Raw genomic sequence first — 19,489 nt, 5'->3', positions numbered from 1 at the left:
GTTGATATTAACATTGACGGCATGAGACAGATATTTGTTTCATTCTATTGGTAATAAGTTTACTTTCAAATTGAATATGAAATTTTAATTTTTAATTACTTAATAAAAAATATCCCAAAAAATCTTTTTAACATGTCAATAATTATATATCCAGATATCTTTTCATATAACCTCCTAGCTGCGGAATCGTAGCTCTTAGGTCCTTATGTTATTTTTTGACTATTAGCGGTTCCGCAGCTAATAACCTCCTTGCTTGTACACAGGAAAAAAAGGGGTGAAAATTTTATTGATTAACCCCCAGTTATTGTTTTTTTCTTATATGCAATAAATTGTTATGTGAAATTCTGTCTACAGTACTGGACATGATTAAACTTTACTCATGACAAGAATTTTTTTATTTAAAACAAAGATAAACTTTGCAATTTTTTTATAAAAGACTAATAGGGGAAATCAATGGTGGTAATACACCTGAGAAGTAGATCTGTTAATCTAAAACTTGTTCCCTTGGCACTTTAAAGAGTGTATCTAAAAATGATTTGACTTAATATGTTATCATCTCATGACCACCATTAAATATTATATTCATATATAAAAAAAAAAAAAAATATTACATCAATTCTTTTAAAATTTTATTGGTGAAAAAATGTATTGTTAGTGAAGTTCTACAATGAGGAAGTGTTCTAAAATATATGTAAAGCTTTAATTGTATAAACTACTTCAATGACAGTGATTTAACCATGTATACTTAAACTTAAAACTTCCTGGATTATTCGGACAAATTGATAAAGAAAACACCTAGTTCTTTTATCACTAAAATCCAGTATTAAATAAAATATACCCTGTCCTATTTCTGTATTGGTAGTTTAAACATTGATGAAAACAGCTTTGCATAATGCTTTTTATTTTCTCAAGCAAATTAAAGAATATATTGAATTGTTATGTTTCAAAGTGAAAACTATCAAATATATGGGAAAAAGACAAAATAAATACACAATTATAAAACTTGTTGATTGCAGAGTTGTTATGTGAAGTATGAATGCTAAGCAATATTATTTAGGTTTGAATTTGAATGTGCACTTACTAAAAAGATAACATAAAATCTAATTCATTTTCTTTCTTTCCCAGTAACAAATGTGTGATTCATCTATATTATTCTTTGTTATCATGTAATATGAAGAGATATGTGTTTTCTGAATATTTAATATTATAAATTTCAAACTCAAATATAAATCACTGAAATATGACTTGTAGGTTGATAAGTGTATTGCCATAGAATATTAGTCTTATTTATCAGGGATAATATTGCCATATATACTTGATGAAATAATATCTCATAAAGTTTAGTTTTATCATAAATTGATTGATTGATTGTTGGTTATTTAACATCCAGTGGCAAATATTTCATGCATATTCAGGACAAGAACAAGTTCACAATAAATACAATAGGTAGGTTGTTGTAATAGAGGCCATCTAGGATTATGGTCGGGGAAATTTGGACTGCCACTGGAAAATGAGGGTATATTGGATAGGGACAGAAATTTTGCCTTGCAACAGGCCACCTAAGGACCCCTCAAAGAGTTGTTGCAAGGGTTCTTAACGTGCAAAGAGCCTGGCACTCTTAACACGAGGCATCAGATTTAACATCCCCCTTCTGACCGGACGCGACTGCGAACTTGATACATCCCGCACAGCCAAACGGATGCCCCACTTCAGCAAGCGTTTTACTGCCGGTCGGGAGAAGACCAAGTGACCATATTTCTATACCCCAGTCACCCTTGGAGTTCTTATCATAGATAAAAAATATTTAAATAAAAAAAAAAGAATCATATCACATCTACCATGCTTACCTTGGCATTTAACACCTTGTGCTATCAATCCCCACATGAAGTTGGCACAATAATCACACCAGTTCAATCCAATAAAGTTAGTTGTCTAAAACATAAATCTTTCTTTTTATATCATATATGTGACCAATGCAGCAAAGTAATGGCCTTTGTGTAATTATACAATCAGTATTATACTTTTATGATTACATGGAAAAAAATGATAACAGTTCTTGTCTTCTAGCACCACCACAAGAAAAGGCATAATAAATTTTGTGATGTTTTGTCATGAATTGAAATAATTAATCTATACTTACTGAAATATAAGACAACAATTGCTAACATATAAAATCTGTAAACTAAAGAGTGGTTTCAAAATTAAGTACTTTTTTTTTTTTTTATCTTTTTTGTATCTGTATCTTTAATTTCAAGTCGCTTGTCACCATTTTTACATCTTTTTATTATCTCAACTTCCTTCTTTGAAATAATTTGTAGATGTCTTAAAACATACCTTAAACACATGAGGCTTTTCATACTCATGGACATTTGCATCCAGTTCTTCTGTGTCTAGCTACAAAATGAGGTTAACACATAATTAAGCCGTTAGTTTTCTTGTTTGAATTGTTTTACCTTGCCATTTCAGGACCATTTATAGCTGACTATGCTATATGGGCTTTGCTCATTGTTGAAAACCATACTGTGACCTATAGTTGTTAATTTCTGTGTCATTTGGTCTTTTCTGGAGAGTTGTCTCATTGGCAATCATACCATGTCTTCTTTTTTATTTATACTTGTTTTATATCAGCTTTCAGCATGTCAAATATTATTAAAACTATATCTCAAATTCTTGTCTATTACAGTGGTTCATACCAGAATTAGTTTATGTCCATTTTGCAATTTAACAGTAAATCATGACAGGATTATGAGAGCCAAACTATCAGAACTCTTTTAAACAAAACAAACTTTATATCACAGATTTTTAGTTCTGCCCTACTGCATTACAAATATTATTTTCAGATGGCTGCTGACTTTGCAGATATCTTTTTGAGTGACTTACAGATGGGGTATATATAGCGTCCATAAAAAATCGTTTTATAAGAGCTGGTAGCTGAGCCCCAAACTAGTTTCTGATCTACACACATGAATATGATCACACTAACATCCACCCGATATATCATGTCTGTGGCCATAACATATTTAAAACTCATGTAGGGTTGAAATATCAAAATTTCTGTTAGAGTCAAGATTATAGATTAGATTTGATTATATTTTCTTAATTTATCAATCCCCTTAGGTATGGAAATTTGTTAACTGTTGCTGTTTTGTCGTACAAACTCTTATATTTTCCATGACTGTCAACAATCAGCATAGTAGGCCTGAAGAAAGAATATGTATGTATAAAATAAGTTTGAAAATGAAAAGAGGAAAAACGGAATTCAAGACAACAATTCATATATACCGGGTACATATACACTTACATCATCATCAACCACGGCACCATTTGTTGCAGATCCATTTGATATTCTTTTTTCCCCATCAGCCTGGTCGCCTGGATGTCGAACTACAGTTTTGCGATTTTTGTCTGAGAGGTGTAGTCGTTTTTTCTTGGCAGTGTATGCCAGATATGGGGACTCAGCATAATTTGATTCATTAGAGAGTTTTGATATATAGTCTGAAGCTTTCGCTTCCACATAAAAGTGAATAAGTCCATCAGCTACTAAATCGTGTACTGTATCAAAACGTTTTTCTCCGACATAATGCTGCCCATCATTAAATAATTTAAAGTTTTTGGTCTGTCCTTCAAAACTACAATAAAAAAATAACATTTTTTATAATATGTTGATGTAAGTTAACTATAGTCCAAATTTGTTGTAAGTTTTCATATTTTATCTTTGTGATATGCTGTATTGGTACTTGTGCATTGAATTCTGACTTATATCTCAATACTATGAAAGAACGATTTATCATTTGGTACCAATTTTCAGTTATTTCCTAATTTATCAAAATCACAGGTTAGATATGCAATAAAACTACATTTTGCAGTGACTTGACTTCTGCAACCATGAATTTAAACCCATAAACAAATGAATTTCAAAACAAACAATGAAACTAGATTCCTAGAAGAAGGTATGTTCAGAGTTCATTGATTCAAAACTTTTGTCATATTACTCCCTTGAAGATAATTAATTAGTTGGTGATCTCAACAAAGCCTCCTTTTTTTCTTTGATGTATAGATATGGATATAATATTACCTAATAGCTAATGTATATGCATCGTGCGCTCGTTCACTTTTCCTGACTAGATATGAACCATCACCCTGACACAGCAGACGGTCAGCCTCTTCTCGACTTATGTTACCATGGTATCTACATAATAACAAAAGGTTAAAATTTGATTAAGAAAAATTTTAATTACATGAGTATGATTTTTAATTCTATTATATACTGTAAATTCAATTTGTAAATGGTAATTACATGGAATTGCTATGGTTGTGGGTGCAACATTTTTAATGGTTGAAGTTTATAGGTTCAACATAATAAAATGAATTATTTTCCAATTGCTGAATTGGCCATTTCTCATATCATGTCATTCATTGGAAAATATCGTCAATTTTGCACGCCTTTATGACGTCATATACCAGATGGAAGGCACACCTGTATCCCTACTCTATCAAAGTTTCCAGCACTTTCTGAATTGTCATTCTGCAGAGTAGAATAGAAATAATTAATGTTTCCTAACTACATTTTCTTAATTCCTGTACCACTAAAGGGTGGGTAACCAGCTTATAGGATTGTAATTTTCCAAATATTTTGTGCAGTATTAAGATTAAACTTTTCTTCTGTTTGCTCAACATAGGTTGGAAGTGATGCTGCCTACATTTTAGTCACGCGGTAATGGAAGTCCCATGACAGGCTCAACTAGCTGCTGTATCCTGGAACTGGCCTATTGTTGAAAACGATTATGGAAAATAACCAATTTTTCTCACAAAAGCAGTACTGGTAAATAGATATTTCCAATACTATGTGTATAAATGTTGTGTGGTTACAATCCATACTTACTCTTTTTGGTAAAATGGTGGCTTGTTAGGTACCTGTAATAGTCAAAATAACTATTTAATGGATATAATCACAGATATGCATCAATTCTCAAAGCCATTCTCCTATCCCATTTCCTAAACAGTGATTTTTCCAAAATTATAATTTACATCAAAATTGAACTAATCATTGGCAACATAATGGATGCCACATGTGGAGCAGGATAAATTTTACCTTCCTATGCACCTGGAATCGCCCTTGGTTTTTGCTAAGGGTTAATGTTGTTCAGTCTAGTGTTTTTAAAGTAATGTTTTGTTAACTGTTGTTTTTCTTTGTCTTTTTTGTGCAATGATTTTTCTGTTAGTCATTATTTTTTTTTAATAATTTAGTCTTGCTTTGACTTATGAGTTTTGATTATTGGATTCAATGGTCTTTGCAATCTCATAACTTTTTTTTTCATATATTATACTTCATAAATATGATTAAGATTAGCTATGTAGTTAATTGGCAAAAAATGCAAAAAATGTTAAAATGTAATTTCTAATTGGATAGCCACTGAGTATGCCACTCAATCAGCAGACTATCAAGAACCTTTATAAATAGTTCCTATAAAGTTTGGATATTTGGCATCCCAACAGTGTTCCAGCTAGGATTTCAAAAGGGCAGGGTGCCAATCCTGAAAAAGGGCATTTAACGCGTGATATGATAATAGAAAAGGGCATGTTTTAATAAAGATATTAATCAAACATTGTGTTTTTTCGTTGAAATCACTGGTTACACAAAAACTACATCATTAGCCCATAAAGAAATCTATCTTTCTACTTTACATACTTTACTTTGTATTTTTTAACAATTATTGAAGAGATAGACATATTTGTAACATAAATCGGTACTACTTACCTCCCTTTGGCATGGTATAACCTTTGGTTTAGGAGCTTGAAGCTGTAGTGTGTATACTGAAATAAACAATTAAATAAAACAACTCAATTTGTGTTTGGTGGAGATACAGTAAGCATTGTGTTTAAGTTTTGTAACATTTAATTGCGGCAAAGTAAAGTAAGAGTGCGAAAAAGGCAAAGTACCAAACAAAACATCTGGCACTTCAGTTTCTCTTTGCCAAAAAAAGGGAAAGAAAATGTCTACCTGTATTGTATACCCATTGTCTTTACTTTTGGATAGGGTTTGTGCAAACCAAAATATTTTTAAGTGTGGCCTAAACATGAAATAAAGTATCTGTGAAAATAAGTTAACTTACAGTATTTTAAATGCTTTGTTGGTTATTGTTTCTAATATTTGACAATACTGCAGCTACCAGTACATTTATATTATGTACATTGTATTAAGATTTGATATAACATTACTTTTACAGAGATCAAACACATATCTTTAGTTATAACATCACAATTTCACAATTTCCTTTTCATGTATGTTAATATACAGACATAACAACTGAATTATTTGTCAACAGTTGACACTTAAAATCTAAATGTATTTTAAGATATAGTTAAAGATCTCAGATAAAATGTTCCCGCTAAATTTCCGTTAAAGTTGAAGTCTGCTGCATAATCAATTTTTATAAGAAATGAGTGTAGTCATTGAAAAACTTAAAATGCTGCAACCCATTCCCCTTTCTTAAGGTCAGCTGGACCTTAGACGATTCAGATTAAACGTTTTATCTTTATGAATTGTATAATTTTAAATGTAATCATTTGCTTAAAAAACCTAATGTTCCATGTGTGCAACTTTCAAGGTAAATGCAGAAAAGTTACTTGAGTATAATTGTTGTGTTTCACTTTCATTTGAGTATTTTCAATTTAAAGCATAAAAATGTTTTCGATGATCCTTCAAACAAAATAAATATGTAGTTGAGTGGTCGTCATTAATCGCTGTCTGCATTCTCATAATTGCATTAATAGTTATAAAATAAAACAGGTCATTGGTTTTCTTTTGAAACTTGTATCCTGTTGCCTTTTCAGCTTACTTTCAGTATTGGTATTGCATATTGTCGAAGGCCGTACAGTGACCTGTAATTGTTTACATCCTTATCCTTAAGTCAATGGTCAATAGTTGTTTTATGATTCTTATTTTAACCTTCGAAAAAACTGGAAATTGTACATTTATGTTCTATTTGAGACATGTATAAGTTAGATCCTTCCAACTGACAGAATTAAGTTGCTTTGTAGGACGTGAAACAGCTGAACTAACTAGCTAATGTAAATTCAGAAATTATTGCGATGTTTTTATTGTTGCGAAAAATGCAACAGTGTTTGTATTATTGCGAAAAATGCAACAGGGTTAACATAGCAATTAATAAAACTAACATTTTGAATTTTTTGATATGAATCAAACAGGATTTTTCTGAATATTGCTAAAAATTAAAATCGCATTCAGTCTAAAATGATAAAATCGAAATGATAAATGCAAGCAACAATATCTGAATTTACAGTAAATAGAGGTTAGATAAAACATAGTCTATATAAATAAGAAGATTTGGTATGATTGCAAATAAAACAACTGTCCACAATAGACAAAATGACACAGAAATTAACAATAATAGGTCACCGTACGGCCTTCAACAATGACCAAAGCCCATATCCCATTGTTTATTAAACCCTTTAAAAGTACTTACAATATGTTTTCCAAGTAGGTAAGGGTTGACTTTCTCCACCATCTGCAAGAACAGTAAAATAATCATGTTTAGTTTCCCTAAGAGTTACTCCCTCTGTAGGAGGAGAATCGTCAACAATACGAAACATTGTTTATGTCTTCAGTTCTATCCTTTTTTCCGTACACTAAATTAAATCCATTGATAACTTGTAGAGACAAATGCAAAGATCATATTTTTTGTTTGTTTGAAGAACGTTGTACAAACATAAAACCTAGTATTAAATTTAATGTTACTTGTTAGTTCTTCTTTCAACAACAAAGTACACCTTAAACAATTTAAATCCAAATATTTCGTTATCAATGAACCCAGTGCATCTTTGTTTTTTAATCATATGATACTGTCATCCCATCCACTTCCTGGTTTACAATAGATATATCAACTTTTATAATCTAGATCTTAAACGACACTCAAAAACCACAAGTATGAATAATCCTCAAACTTAAAAAAATAAAGTTTTAATTTTATCTCTATATGTATGCACACAGTTATCGCTAAATAAATATTTGTCTACGCATAAAATGTGACCACAATCACATCCTATACAGGCAGAAATAAACTATCAACAACAAAAACCCTATCCGGTCCATGTACAGACAAAATTCACATGGATCACAACAGGTAAAATATCTATTTCCTTATGACTTGAATTTTAACTTAAAATCATTTACTTTTAAGAACGTTTATTGAATTTAGAAATAGTCTTAAAGGCTTTGTGTACATTCACTTCCTTTACTATGTATTTGTTAATGTAAAAAAGAAAAATAGAACACAAAAGGTCTCCATCCAGGTATAAATATAACCCTTTAAATTCCTATTATGCACATACTTTACCCATTTATAATACTGTTGAAGAATTTACACAAAAAATGCCTTATTTATTCCTCATTCTAACACACAATAATCCTGAAATACATCTACAACCAGGTCAAGTTAACGGAACAATTAATCAGATCATTGTTACATCCTTTAATTGTATCAATTATTTCATATGTGGTGATTTTAATAACAGAATAGTGAGTTTAGTATAGAAGTTTTAAGTAATGTTCAATCATTGTATGTCAAATGACCCTCAGGTAATAGAGTAAATATCAAAAGCTTAGAGGCATTTAACAAGACATGTTCATCAGATGTTATATGTTATATATTATCTTTATTAACAGATTAATGGTGATGATGATTCATTCCATGTTTACAAGTGGAGGAATATGTCTATATTTAGTACTAATTACTAATCAAATCCTTTGTTTTCATTTTCAAACCCAAAAATCAGAACTGATAAAACAGGAAAATCATTGTCCTTAAAAATCATGAGAATATTAAACTATCATTTTTTTCTTAAAATTTTCCTTTCATACATGTATGTTAGAATTTTCCCATAACTGGCCTCCCATGTTGTTAACTTCCTTGAGTTAAGTACAAACTGGTCCTTAACGGATAGAAACAATGGATGTATTTGTTTGTTTTGTACAAAACAGGGAAGTTGTGGATTACTTTTATTACTGAATATCATTTCTGCTCACCTGATATATTGATATTGACACTAAACAAAACGGACAGGTAATTTGTTTACTTTATACCTGTACATTTTATCCTGGTCAAAGTTGGTTTATAGGACAAAAAGCACATGGTAAAACTTTCTTGATTTTAAATGCCTTTCTATGTCCAATTCATACTTTTGTCATACCCTGAACCATTTAAATTTCTCAAAAGGTCACTTTCTGTAATTCAGTCAAAGTTTTATATTTTTTCAAGGTGAATTAAATAGTTTTAAAGAGAGCAAACCTTTTCCTTCTTTATAACAGTATGAAATTCAATCTAATGTATTTTTTTGTTCAAACATCACGATCAACATAAATTTAAATAAAGCAAAGCCCATTCAATTCCTTTCCCTTTTAACATGAATTGAATAATCCGATACCATCTAATATATTTCTGATAATTAATAGATCATTCAATATTGCAGAGTTACTGAATAAGACATGTATGTCATATAAAACTTTAGCATTTCTTATGCTATTGAAAGATTATATAGATATAATAGCAATGTCCTAAAAATAATTGCATTTTGTAAAAAGGCCGGCCTGTAATGACATTGCACAGCTCTTTACTTGTTTCTGCTCTTTGATTAACTGCATAGCCAATACATGTTTTTTTTTCATGTAATTATTTAAACACTGTATCATTTAATTTAACATATATAGGGACGACATCAAAAGATCGATGTAGGATAAAAAAACTTAAATCAAATAGTTTGGGGGTGGGGGGTCAAAATTCTGCAAGTTTTGTATATCTAAAATCGATTTTTACATATATCCCTATTGGTAAATCAATATTTCCCAAATTAAGTTAAGAGGGGGGGTGTGGGGGTCAGTGAAAAAACTATGTGAATTAAGTTTTTTATCCTACATTGAACTTTTGATGTTGTCCCATACTTTAAACACAAGTTTTAGTTTGAAATTATACATGTAGAACATTTGTAACAAAAAAATAATTCTTGAAATGCTTCAAATAGAAATTAGCTTTCTTCTGAAGGCTTTTAAAAAAGCTTATTGCAGATTTTCTTTCATAGAAATGAAAATATGGAATGAAAGTTCATTCAACAACACATTGAAATCACTTTAGATGGTCGTGTTATACAATTGAATAGTTAATAAAGATAAGTTTTAAGTTTTTCCATGGTGAAAGGGAGATAATTCAATTCATTGAAATGTTAGGTAACTCAATACAATCTCATTCAACTTTGTTTACTATTTCACTTACAGTAATACAGCAATGGTGGATCATTTAATAAAATTGAGTATGACTTTGTGGATAAGACTTACAGTTACTCTGGTAAATTAGTGGCGGATCTAGAAAAAAAGGGGAAGGGCACTTGGAAAACATCAGTTAATCCCTATATAATCAACCAAATTTTTCCAACAAAAGTTAGGTCCCAGACACTCTGGCCCCCTAGATTTGCAGCTGAATTAATTAAAAAAATTTCTCCATTAACTGTGAGGTAAATCAGGTAAGTGTTGCCAAATATTTATTTTACTATTAAGTTTTGAGATATTGAGATTTTATTTGTCTGTTGAATTGAGATTTTGCAACCCCCTCCCCTTTATATCTTTAAAAAAATATATATAATATACGAACCAACAGCAACTGTGATATGTCACATAAAAATATCAAGACTGTTGCAACCTTGTGGATGAGACAAACGTTACTTTGATAGGTTATAATGTAGACTGTTTTTAGCCTGTGGATTAGACTTACAGTACTAGTTACTCTGATAGGTCATGTTATAATATCAGGACTGTTGTGACCCTGTGGATTAGACTTAGTTACTCTGATAGGTCATGTTATAATATCGAGACTGTTGTGACCCTGTGGATTAGACTTAGTTACTCTGATAGGTCATGTTATAATATCGAGACTGTTGTGACCCTGTGGATTAGACTTACAGTTACGCTGATAGGTCATGTTATAATATCGAGACTGTTGTGACCCTGTGGATTAGACTTACAGTTACGCTGATAGGTCATGTTATAATATCTGGACTGTTGTGACCCTGTGGATTAGACTTAGTAACTCTGATAGGTCATGTTATAATAATGGGACTGTTGTGACCCTGTGGATTAGACTTACAGTTACTCTGATAGGTCATGTTATAATATCGAGACTGTTGTGACCCTGTGGATTAGACTTAGTTACTCTGATAGGTCATGTTATAATATCGAGACTGTTGTGACCCTGTGGATTAGACTTACAGTTACGCTGATAGGTCATGTTATAATATCGAGACTGTTGTGACCCTGTGGATTAGACTTACAGTTACGCTGATAGGTCATGTTATAATATCTGGACTGTTGTGACCCTGTGGATTAGACTTAGTAACTCTGATAGGTCATGTTATAATATCTGGACTGTTGTGACCCTATGGATTAGACTTAGTAACTCTGATAGGTCATGTTATAATATCTGGACTGTTGTGACCCTATGGGTTAGACTTACAGTTACTCTGATAGGTCAAGTTATAATATCTGAACTGTTGTGACCCTGTAAATTAGACTTAGTTACTCTAATAGGTCATGTTATAATATTGAGACTGTTGTGACCCCGTGAATAAGACTTAGTTACTCTGATAGGTCATGTTATAATATCTGGACGGTTGTGACCCTATGGATTAGACTTACAGTTACTCTGATAGGTCATGTTATAATATCTGGACTGTTGTGACCCTGTGAATTAGACTTAGTTACTCTGATAGGTCATGTTATAATATCAGGACTGTTGTGACTCTGTGGATCAGACCTACAGTTACTCTGATAGGTCATGTTATAATATTGGGACTGTTGTGACGCTGTGGATTAAACTTACCGTTACTCTGGTAGGTAATGTTATAATATTTGGATTGTTGTGACCCTGTGTACTAGACTTATAGTTACTCTGATAGGGCATGTTATAATATCGAGACTGTTGTGACCCTGCAGTGTATTAGACTTACAGTTACTCTGATAGGGCATGTTATAATATCGAGACTGTTGTGACCCTGTGGATTACACTTACAGTTACTCTGATAGGTCATGTTATAATAATGGGACTGTTGTGACCCTGTGGATAAGACTTACAGTTACTCTGATAGGTCATGTTATAATATCTGGACTGTTGTGACCCTGCCAATTAGACTTACAGTTACTCTGATAGAGCATGTTATAATATCGGGACTGTTATGACCCTGTGGATTACACTTACAGTTACTCTGATAGGTCATGTTATAATAATGGGACTGTTGTGACCCTGTGGATTAGACTTACCGTTACTCTGGTAGGTCATGTTATTATAATGGGACTGTTGTGACCCTGTGGATTAGACTTACCGTTACTCTGGTAGGTCATGTTATAATAATGGGACTGTTGTGACCCTGTGGATTAGACTTACAGTTACTCTGATAGGTCATGTTATAATAATGGGACTGTTGTGACCCTGTGGATTAGACTTACAGTTACTCTGATAGGTCATGTTATAATAATGGGACTGTTGTGACCCTGTTGATTAGACTTACAGTTACTCTGATAGGTCATGTTATAATAATGGGACTGTTGTGACCCTGTGGATTAGACTTACAGTTACTCAGATAGGACTTTGCTGGTTACACTTACAGTTACTCTGATAGGTCATGTTATAATATCGGGACTGTTGTGACTTTGTAGATGATTTAGAAGTCTTCCTGTCCATGTCTTCATCAGATCTGTGATCCTCATCCTATAACATTGGTTCTCTCATGTTTTCTATAATCTGTAATCAAATTTGTACAAATTTTTACCCAGTATTTGTAACTATCTATTTTTTTCTTGAATGAACATTTTTGATAATTCACGACTGAAAGATATATGCTGTTTGCAGCTGATTTTGCCTATTGCTGTCTATTATTGAAAACATCGCTTCATTGGTACATGTTTATTTCAAAGTAACTGAAATATTTGTATTGGTATTTTACATTCATTAAATATCAAGATGGAACTGATGATGTACCTCTGATATTGGACACCTAACTCTTGAAATACCCATGTTAATTAATAGCCTTATTTCATTTGAAAACTTTGTTTCGGTAAAATTTGAGTAAATGGATATACATGTATCATGTTCAAACAAATGTGAGAAAATGTTAATAATCTATGAGTTATGGGAGTAATTAATATCACAGATTTTTGCAACATGATGAAAGTCAACTAAATTCCATCAAAGTGAACAAATTTGTAATTGAATTATAATCTGAAGTTATTAGTTCCACAAGAAAAATAAAAGCTGCTGATTGTTAACATAAAACAAGATAACGAGGGGAAAGGCATCCATTTTAAATGTTATTCAACACAATTAACACAAAGAGGATCAATTAATAATAATGACATGCAAGATATGAACACACAAATTTTGAGTTATCCCCCTTTCTACATAGTGACAGATTTAAAAGACATTTGTTTTCATTTATACCATAAGTTATTTTTGACAGTTTAGACTCTAGATATTCTGAGAGTGTTATTGAATTACATATCCTAAATATTTAAAGAGATGTCCTTCATATTTATAGTGATGGAGCCATTCATTCTATGAAATACAAAACATTATTTTGCAATTCAATTTCAAGTTTTTAAAAGCAATGGAAAATAAATATGATTAATTCCACCAATCTGAAATAACACACACTTAATAAATCTAAAAATACTCTGTACATCTTTCCCATTAATTTTTTTTTCAATTACATATACCGGTACATACCACAGAATTAATTTATACATTTGTTCCTATACAGGGTGTTAATTTTTTTTAATTTTAGTTACAATTAATTTTACTTGATCTTCTAGATAAAAAGCCATTTTAGTAGCTGGTAATTAACCACAAATTAAGTGGCAACATGTTTACGCATTATCTTTTAACTATCTACCTATCATCACTATCAGCATGAACTGGAGCCAATTTTAGAATTGTTTTGCAATAGAATTATCTCTACAACTGATAAAACTTTATCAACAATGTATTTTGTCTAAAAACTGTACATATCTATCAGAATGTATTATTCATTAATCTTGATAAAGCACATAAATCTTTCTTTTAATTTATCAAGAACAGATGTGAATTGTCTCGGAGCATTCCAGACAAGTGCATGTTAACAAATGTCAGGCCCCTTCAAATATTTTTAGCTAACAAATGCCACTGAAATATTTACGCATAGCAAATACAGTTTTTACCCTCATTGAATAGCAAGCACAGGAAAAAATGTATTTTGCCTTCAGCCTTCAAATGTTTTTAGCTAACAAATGCCAATATTTACTGCATAGCATCTCTAAAATTTTCCAAAGTTCTATACAGTTTTTATTCTCATTGAATAGCAAGCACAGGACGTTGCCTTCAAATACAATGTATATATGCATCTCACAATCATATAAATGATCAGACTTTCGTGACAATTAAATGAACCTCACTTATACAAAGTTATTAAGTAGGATCCACTTCAAAACAGATTTCAAAATAAGTGCAAATTTCCTGCATTCTGTCATTGTTATTGTGAACACTACCATTAAAACTAGGCTATAGCAAATCTTTGAATCAACCTCTCCTCAGTCTGACTGTGAATCAAATTCTGACTGGCCTAGTTATATCCCATGTTTATATTCAAAAAGGGTCATAAGAAAACATAGACAACACATTTCTCTTACACACGAAATGAAAATCAAAAAAACTTTGCAATATATAAATAACTTCTGCTTACACTAATTAACTATTTTTTCAGCAATTATATATATATGTCACATTTTAAAATATTATGATTTGTTTTCAAATAAAAGAATACACTTATTTTCTAGGTTGTCGTGTTATTAGTACAATGATAATTTGTTGACCTTGAAACAATTTTAAAAGCAATCAAAATAACAAGACATTGAGTTATATAATGTAGGTCACCATGTATAAGCTGTATTTATTACCAACTGTAAAACTTAACCTACATACATGTGACTAAAGAATTATGAATAAACTATTATACTTTCTCTAAAAGTCTAAATCAAAAAGCATAACTTGAAAGTCTGAATTACATTTTGCACTTACATTGTACTTCTAGTGGTAGCCATATATATCTATATCAAAGTGGAGTACTTTGTTTTTTGTTAGCTTTAACAAAATGCAATTGGAGGGACATGCACTCAAATAATAGGATAGAATATGAATTTCATTTTAGGGCATTTTTTTTCTTTCAAAACATGTACCCTTAGCTTTTTGTAAAGATTTTGCAACTCTTAGGAAAAGTAAAACAGGAAAGGTTATAATAATAGTTTTCACCATTTTTTTATATTTTTTTTATTTTTCAGGAAGATGTTCAGTGGTAGTTAACTGGATCTGTTGCTTTATTCTAAGAGCTTCCTCTTCATGTATCATAATGTTATGTTCTGCATGTTCAGCAGGGCCGGCGGATCCAGCCATTTTCAAAAGTAAAGGGGGATTCCAACATGTCCCCACTTAAATGGATTGATCGTCCAAAAAATAAAATTTTGTCCTGCATTTTTTTTTAGTTGTAATCTCTGTCCTGCCTTTTTATTTTTCACTCTATTCGGTCCTGCCTTTTTTTTATTAGTTTATCCCGACTTTTTTTACCTAAATTGTCATCCTGCCTTTTTTTTTGGCAAAGTGTCTCCTCCTGCCTTTTTTTTTACTCAAAACTCCTGTCCTGCCTATTTTTTTCAAATTTCATCCTAGCCCCCCTATAAAACTCAAATGGTAGCTCCCTTAAGTCCAGTCTAAAGGGCTATTATATTATTTTTCTTTGACGCCTGCAGGAAAGCTTTAAAGCAAAAATTTTAAATAGCCTTCCAAGACGTCATAATTATTTGGACTAGCAATTATTTTGTTGCATTTATTTTTGTTGAGATGACTTTTCTGGCAGTTAACATCTAATTGATATATATTGAAAAGACAGCTTGAATATATCTGTACTCCAGGTACATACATGTATATATTGACATTACTGTTCCCAGATACAAATGGATCACATACCTATTACCATTTTTGAAGCGAAATAGGACTAATAATTTGGTAATTAACAGTTTTTGACCTGTTCTAGAAAAGATTGCAATTATTTGGAGGATAAAAACAGAAATATTTCAATAGACAATATAGTATATGGAAGTTAAGTAAATTATTCATCGTTAAAGTCATGATATGAATCATAGTAACATTTGTTCCAGCATCAAACATGCATATACTGTAGTATCGAAAATGCAACTTCAAGCAAAGCAAATGTAAATCGAAAATCGGGTTTTCAAGCCCAAAAGACTTACTTTGAACAATCCTAGATTTCACAGCAATGTATCATATGTTCCCTTTCTTAAATTATGCATATGTTACCAGAAAATTGTTCTAAAAATAACAAAAGATCTACGATAATAAATTAGTCATTCTTCTCAATATGCATTATTGTCTGTAGCTAGCAATGAAGAGCTAAAACAAGGGCGATAATGTGGCGGGAAATTTAAAATGATTCAATCTGCAGCATAAGAGTAAGAATTTCTTATCCAATCTTAAAAGATTTTTAATGAAAATTCTACAAAAGACATTAAAAAAAAGACACATAAAGAATACGTACCTATTTATAACACTCGGTTATGAAACACTATTTCGGACAGCCGGCATTATGTTTTTTGATTACAGGTGGTACAATTTTTAGAAAAAATAAAACAGGAGAGATACACTTAAAACAGAACAAAAAGATAGTTGAGAACGAAGCCTTGCTGCCTCTTAGCTAAATTTTTGTTTGATACATATACCCAAGCAGGGCCGTAACTAGACTCTTTTAAAAGTGAGGCAAATTTTGTTTTCGGTGAGGGGTCTAGGGGCTGCTCAAGGCACCCAGAAGCTCTGAGAAAAATAACGCAAAATCGTGCATTCTGAGCGTTTCCAGGACTCTTACATTGATACGCAATTAAGTTTCAGCTTTTTTCCCCGACAATCTTCTGGTCTCAAAGCAATTATATAGATTCATTGTAATTCAAAACTTTTAGGTTTTAGGGACAACATTACAAGACCGATATGTAGGTTAAACAAACATCGTTATTCTCATAATCATTAATACGGGATCTGTCTGTTCTGTTCTTGTCTTGTATTGTGTTTAGACTTTGGTGATTTTTTTAAAGGACTGGATTTAATATAGTGACAGTGCAGTATTATACTTTAAGTACTGCTTAGGCCGACAATAGGAACCATCTTGACCTTGTTTTATGGTATTACTGATTCTTTCATTGTTGAAGACCCTCCAGTGACTATCAAGATGAAGAACAGGAATAAAAACCCTGACCATTAATAATTTGTATTTTTTTATGCATTGACATTTTGTGCGATATAAAATTACCGTGCACGTATCCATATTTCTGTATTTTCTATTAAAGGGTCTGTACACAACTTAATGCACGTTTAACCCTTCAATGTAAAAGGTCATATGGCAGTACATTGTATTTTTTTCAACTGATTTGAAGCCTGAAGATTGGTGGGTGGTCTTTCTTTGATTTAAACCATGTCTAGTTTTATCTACAAAAAGAGCCAGTTTTGTATTCTTTGATTTTAAGTTCGATTCTCTATGAAGGAATGACCATTTCTTCTGTGTCCAGCAGCATCGTATCTTTTAAAATATTTTCTCGCAAAATGTCTGGACATCGGTAGACATGAAACATTGCCAAACCACACATTTAGTACAAATGAAATACAACATTTAGACTATAGTCATAAAGTAGGACAATAAATGAACAAAAAGACAAACCCGGGTACAAATAAGACACATGGATCACGAAAAACATGCAGGAGCGACATCAGAGAGTGAAGATAACTTGCTTCTTGCAAGACACTTGCTGTGAAAACAATTTGATATGAAGACAAGCTTTTGTTTTAACTTTTTTTTTTTTAAATTTCTAGCATGAGGCATTTGCCTCATTTGCCTCCATGTAGTTACGGCCCTGCCAAGGATTTGTATATCGATACTTTTTTTTTAATAGTATATTGAAAAAAAATGCATATGATATTAAGTTTTTAACATATTTTTTTCCAAATATATTTTTTTCGATATTAAAAAAACATTTGTGTTTGATCAGCTTAAGGGGGCTCCTGGGTATAAATCAAATTTTTTTTCTAATATAGGATTTCGCTATATTTTTTTATAAATGAACTTTATCCTATACTTAATAGAAAAATGAAATTAAAAAATGGAGTCACCATTCATTTAACTCACAATCATCCTCCGGAAGAAGCATACATTTTTGTTAATGTCCTTTTTTTCTGTTGAACTAATAGGCGAAATTGAGGTAATATCGAAATAAAAAAAATAACCTAATTACAGAAATCGCTAAAATTTTACAATTATTTAGTTTATGTATAGCTTATTTGAAAACAATAATAAAAAATATAGGTCACCGATGAGTTAAAAAAGATATTTAGAATTTAATGCACCAAAGGGAGATAATTTGGAGTTTTTTCAATGATATAAATATTTTAAAAGTCTTCTGGGGCCGAACTGAATCGATTTTTTTGGTTGATTTTTGTACCAAATCATAAAGTAATAACTAATAGTGTAATAAATAAAATTTGTAATAAAAAAATAAAGGTTTGATTTTTTCCTGAAATTTTTGTACCCACGAGCCTCCTTAATCGTCAAACTATGTGAAAGGACATTTTCGTATTCTACACAAAAAGGGGGAGAGGGTTCAGTGAAGTTGCAGGATAATACTTGCTTCTTTTTTATTCTCTATGGACCATAAATTATGTATGAAGGGCTGCTTCACATAAAAAAATGAACAAGTCGTCGAGAAGAGGAGTACAGTTAGTTCACATGGGAATGCCGATTTTCTGTTAAAAATATGCCCTATTAACAGATATATCGTCAATCAAAGTTCTCAGCTTCATCAGGCAAAAAAGTAATTTCTCACACAAATATTAAGTTGTCTCTTCCTCGAACAAGATGTTGGCGTCAGCGTTGGACCTTTTCATGAAACAATGATGAACGCTTTACATGGGACGATAAATTCAATTAATGTCTACTCTATTACTTTTATATGTATTTTGTAGAACAAGCTAATTAAATTGTGTATAGCGACACTTATAAAGTTTGGATAATCAGTAGAGTTATGAAAGATTAATCTTATATATATATAGGTATAATTGTCAATTCCTATACCGTTTTCAAAGGCTTAGTCAGCATGCGACCAATAAAAATGAAGTTGCTATAGTGATAAGATACCGTTGTCTAGCAACATCTATTTCTTTAAAAAAAAGATGTTGGACGAGTGTTCATGCACCAATTAATTTGTTTAGCTCTAATTTCATTGTCGATTATTTTTTTTTTTTTCTTGCATACACTTTTTTGACATTTCAGACTAGTTTTTGAATTCGATTCATAACTTATTTTTACCATTTGATAGGAAGAAATATTCTTTCATCATTGCTAGACT

The 19,489-nt window shown here is 31.3% G+C and overlaps 1 protein-coding gene and 1 long non-coding RNA gene across 5 annotated transcripts in view; one reads left to right on the top strand and one right to left on the bottom strand.

Annotated features, from left to right (window-relative positions):
• LOC143063978 (N-chimaerin-like) overlaps nt 1-16,481 on the bottom strand; it is a 29,887-nt gene extending 13,406 nt beyond the window's left edge. The window contains exons 1-9 of one of the 4 annotated variants that reach the window (XM_076236457.1): nt 16,337-16,481; nt 12,668-12,803; nt 7,488-7,529; nt 5,759-5,814; nt 4,883-4,914; nt 4,076-4,189; nt 3,302-3,629; nt 2,335-2,394; nt 1,848-1,932 (exon numbers count right to left, since the gene is read on the bottom strand). In XM_076236457.1, the coding sequence (XP_076092572.1) occupies nt 1,848-1,932; nt 2,335-2,394; nt 3,302-3,629; nt 4,076-4,189; nt 4,883-4,914; nt 5,759-5,814; nt 7,488-7,529; nt 12,668-12,743 (793 nt within the window). In that variant the 5' untranslated portion in view covers nt 12,744-12,803; nt 16,337-16,481. Of the gene's footprint in view, nt 1-1,847; nt 1,933-2,334; nt 2,395-3,301; nt 3,630-4,075; nt 4,190-4,882; nt 4,915-5,758; nt 5,815-7,487; nt 8,130-8,357; nt 8,599-10,787; nt 10,822-12,667; nt 12,804-16,336 lie in introns of those variants that run through there. The other 3 variants (XM_076236458.1, XM_076236459.1, XM_076236456.1) reach the window with 3 other exon arrangements.
• On the top strand, nt 8,921-15,543 carry LOC143063980 (uncharacterized). The gene is made up of 3 exons (XR_012975150.1): nt 8,921-9,083; nt 10,289-10,358; nt 15,371-15,543. It is a non-coding gene; the product is annotated as an uncharacterized LOC143063980 (long non-coding RNA).
• Nucleotides 16,482-19,489: the final 3,008 nt, after the last annotated feature.

The sequence above is a fragment of the Mytilus galloprovincialis genome, chromosome 2 (assembly GCF_965363235.1).
Source record: "Mytilus galloprovincialis chromosome 2, xbMytGall1.hap1.1, whole genome shotgun sequence".
Classification (NCBI taxonomy): Eukaryota; Metazoa; Mollusca; class Bivalvia; order Mytilida; family Mytilidae; genus Mytilus; species Mytilus galloprovincialis.
This window is presented reverse-complemented; position numbering and strand designations above follow the sequence as displayed.